Raw genomic sequence first — 4,278 nt, forward strand, 5'->3', positions numbered from 1 at the left:
GTAGGGACGTTTTTAAAAAGTAATTTTAATGGGAACACAGCAATCAATATTTGGCTTTTAATTAGGTTTTAGTGGGGTTATTTTGTGTATTTTTGTATGATTTTTTTGTATCCTGTATATTGTATTTGTGTTTTTAATATGCTGTGAACCGCCCTGAGTCCTACGGGAGAAGGGCGGTATACAAATTAAATTAACCTAAACCTAACCTAAACCTAGATTGATGAAGTAAATAACATTACCTATCTATTCCATGCTATCAACATTTCTCATTTAAATAGTATTCCAAAGTGAAATTATTCAATGTACCAACTGATTTGAATATAAATAGGTGGATGTGACATTTCCTGATAAAAACATACTGTCATAGTTTTTTTTGTAATATTAATTTCTCACTTTCAAGATGATTGAACATTTGTGAATTTCTGTTTATTTGGTCAGACGTGTTCACCTTAAAGCATTACAAAAATAGTAATAACTGTTCTTTATATATGTAGTCCCATGGTAGTGATGATAAAAATTACCATATTCTTCCCTCAAGAAGATCAAGCCATTGTATATGATTTCCTAATGTACACTGCATTCTAATTACTGTGAAGAAAGTTAGTACAAAAAGTAATGATTAGCTGACACTAAGCAAACAAGCCTTATGGTTGACTGGAGATCAGAATCCAACCATCTAATTAGTCTGTATCAGAAAGTTCTGTTTGGGAAGCTGCAAACAAGCATATAAATTACAACTCCGTGGAAAGTAGAAATGCCTTCAAAATAAAAATCTATAATAGAAACATAGAAAATTGACAGCAGAAAAAATACCTATTGGTCCATTGAGTCTGACCTTAGAATTTTTTATTTTTTTATTTTTTACTTATTATTTTTACTTATTATTATTACATTTTATTTTTATTTGTACGTTTTAATTTTTGTCAAACATATTACAACTCAGTTTCTGATGACTGATCCACTATCTCCGCTGGAAGTTGTTCCAAGCTTCCACTACTCTTTCTGTGAAGTAATACTTTCTAACATTACTTTTGAACTTCTCTCCTGTCAATTTGAGAAAAATCTTTGTTCTTACTTAAAACTAGTAAAAACACAATCCAATAAAGTTTGACTGATGCATGCAACATTTATGCTACAGTTTGTTGCACACACACAAATATGTTTTTGCAATGTGGCAGACACTGGAACATAATTCCATGTGTCCCAAGGTTTTATCATTTGATGGAAAATAGGAATCCAGTGATGCTTGCATCCTGTACTGCATTACGTGAGAGGTATTACAACAGGGGTCCGCAACCCCTGGCTCACTACCGGGCTGTGAGCCATTTGGAACCAGGCAGTGGAAACGGCCTGAGAGAATGCACGGATCCCCACTTGCGTGAGCAGCAGGTGAACGCATGCGTGCACGCTCCATTTGCACGGTCTGCAAAGCTGGAAAGGTTGGGAAACTCTATATTACAAGATCTCTAGAAAGTTTTTCTGGATAAATTAATTGTATCTGTAGCCATGCAATAACTACTCAAAATTCACAAAATATTCTTTTGAAATAATTGGCTAGAATAAGCAATGAGACATTTGTGAGAAAGAATGTGAATAAAGTTACAATCTATGGCATTATTTGCTGATTATTTAAACATTCAGTCAGTGGCAGCAATGAAATACACTGATTCTAAGAAACAATTCGAAATTTCAACTACCATTAATTATCTGTTCAGTTTTACTCCATTGAAAATAATACTGTTTCACATCTTTCTCTTCAACATCCAGATGAATATTCTGTTTACTACATAAAGTTGCTAGATTTAGGTAAGTTCGTGAAAGTCACTGCTAAAGAATTTCTGCACTCAACTTTCTTTTCACTAGACTGAACTTGTTTGAAAGGCATCTATTTTTTATAGTAGCATAACATTTTTGCAGACCTGCTCAGAAAAGATCTTGCAACAGGAAGGGACTGGATGAGATAAACGTATAGCCCAGGCCTGTCTAACCCACAGTCCATGGGCTGCATGTGGCCATGGACAGCTAATACAGATAGTCCTCGACTTATAAAAGTTCATTTAATAACTTTTCAAATGTACAGTAGCACTGAAAAAAGTGAATTATGACTATTTTTCAAATTTACAACAGTTGCAGCTCCATGGTCACGTGAACAAAATTTGGATGTATGGCAACTGACTCATATTTATGACAGTTGCAATGTCCCGGGGACATGTGATCACCTTTTGAGGCTTCTGACAAGCAAAGTCAATGGGGAGGCCAGATTCACTTAACAACCATGTTACTAACTTAACAACTGTGGTGATTCATTTAACAACTGTGGCAAGAAAAATTGTAAAATAGGGCAAAATTCGCTTAACAAGTGTCACTTAGCAACAAAAATTTTGGGCTCAACTGTGATTGTAAATTGAGGACTACATACAGTATAATGTGGCATATGTAAATATAAATATATATTATTAATTATATCCACCATTCAATCCTGTTTTTATGGCTACTTTCTGAAAAGAGCTACGCAATGCCAGTAATAATAACTAACCATGTATGTAATACAGCTACTGCAAAATCATGAGCAATTTAGAGTTTGTAAAACCATTATATTTATATTTTTGTTTATATGAAACAATACATACAGTTTTGCAATACTGTAGTAAAATTATGCAGACAACTTACTGCTTAATCTTTTTGCCATCTGGATCTACTTTGCTGAGGTATGTATTTGATATAATTCCATGTTGTTGCAGAATGCTTATATCACCAAAGAGACTTAATTTCTGAAGATTCCTATTTAGAAGAAAAAATAAAATTCAGAAGGAAAAAATACTTTACATTTTAATTATCTATTTGCTGATTTACTTCAAAATACATTTTTATTTTCTAGGGCTGCCCAAAACATTACATATACAGAACGGGTAGTTCTAGACACAAAACTAGAACATAGATGCTTGGTCCAGATATAGTCCTGCAACAAGAAGACATGGTCAGCAGTCTAAGATTAGCAAGGAAAAAGAAGTCAAAAGAAGATCAGGGGAAGAGTGTACAAGTTGGGAATGCTTGGCAATGGAGGATACAATGACGCATGGCTAAGGAAAAGTAAGGGAAAAGGAGAGGGAAGATTGAGGGCGAGTGGTTGCATGGGCCAGGCAAAAGAGGAGGGGAGAGAGAGTTGAGGTGAGATGCACCAATCTTACTCTCTCATCCTATAAGATCTCTCTAACTTTGTTTCAGCTGAAACCCAAAACAACCAGGTTTCAGTTTGGCTGAACCTACAATCCTCACTTACAAGAGTCTGGCTGTGGTTATTTCTTATACATGGACAAAACACTTCTTTCATTTCATTTCATGCATATCTTTTTCTTTTTAAAACCATCATGTATTTGAATGATCAAATTAAGACTTCATAAGACAAATGTTTTAATGTGCTCAGATCTCAGGCAGAATACAATATTTAAAATGTTCTTTTTGTGAATCATCTGTATCAAAATATACAGATACACCTCTAATGATAGTAAATTTACAGAAAGGATAGATATATACTCGGGTAATAATGTTGTGGTGCATTGGTTAAGGATTTGAAGTAGAATTAGGGAGACCTTTATTCAAATCCACTCAGCCATGCAAGCTGACCAGGTGGTGTGGCCCAGTAAATATTTTTCATTGCAGAGTTATTGTAGGAAGAAAACTTTGTGTTCTACCAGAAAGACTGGATGTAAACAACAAAAATTATACCAACAAATTAATGCCAGGGATATGTCAGAGTGTTCTCCTATTATATTACCATTATTTGTTTGCTATGCCTATTTGTCTGTAGCAGAGCACATTGAAAATAGCAGACTTTCCCCAAAGAGCCTGTTTTGATTCACAAAATGAAATTAATTCAAAATAAGTGGGACAGCCTATTTTAGCAGTTATTTCTTTCAACCACTTTTGCAGACTGCCATACCCTCTGGTTAAAAACTATTATAACAATGAAGCTATGGACCATTTTTGGCAAATCTTATCTAGCATCATGGATAATCATGATGGACTGGCTAATCTTATAAGCTTTTGAAAAGGATTTTTTCTTCCAGATACAGATTAGATGTTTTGCTTTCTATGCCATAAACTATCAATGTAAACTATAGCAATTTTTAATTGTAGAACCACATTGAAACATTGCAGTATGTGAACCAAATTACCTAGAAAATGTTTTAAAAGATTCAGGTAAGTTAAAGAAAAAGCTCAAAAGGATACCCTTGGACTCAGAGAATGACTATTTAGGGTATGAATGCATTTATTATG

At 34.1% G+C, this 4,278-nt stretch overlaps 1 protein-coding gene across 1 annotated transcript in view; it reads right to left on the minus strand.

Annotated features, from left to right (window-relative positions):
* Positions 1-4,278, minus strand: part of FBXO33 (F-box protein 33) — a 22,052-nt gene that overhangs the window by 4,874 nt on the left and 12,900 nt on the right. Inside the window, exon 2 of the mRNA XM_015819368.2 lies at positions 2,671-2,781. Coding sequence (XP_015674854.2) covers positions 2,671-2,781 — 111 coding nt within the window. The remainder of the gene's footprint in view (positions 1-2,670; positions 2,782-4,278) is intronic.

The sequence above is a fragment of the Protobothrops mucrosquamatus genome, unplaced genomic scaffold, assembly GCF_001527695.2.
Source record: "Protobothrops mucrosquamatus isolate PMUCROS unplaced genomic scaffold, P.Mucros_1.0 scaffold908, whole genome shotgun sequence".
Taxonomy (NCBI): domain Eukaryota; kingdom Metazoa; phylum Chordata; class Lepidosauria; order Squamata; family Viperidae; genus Protobothrops; species Protobothrops mucrosquamatus.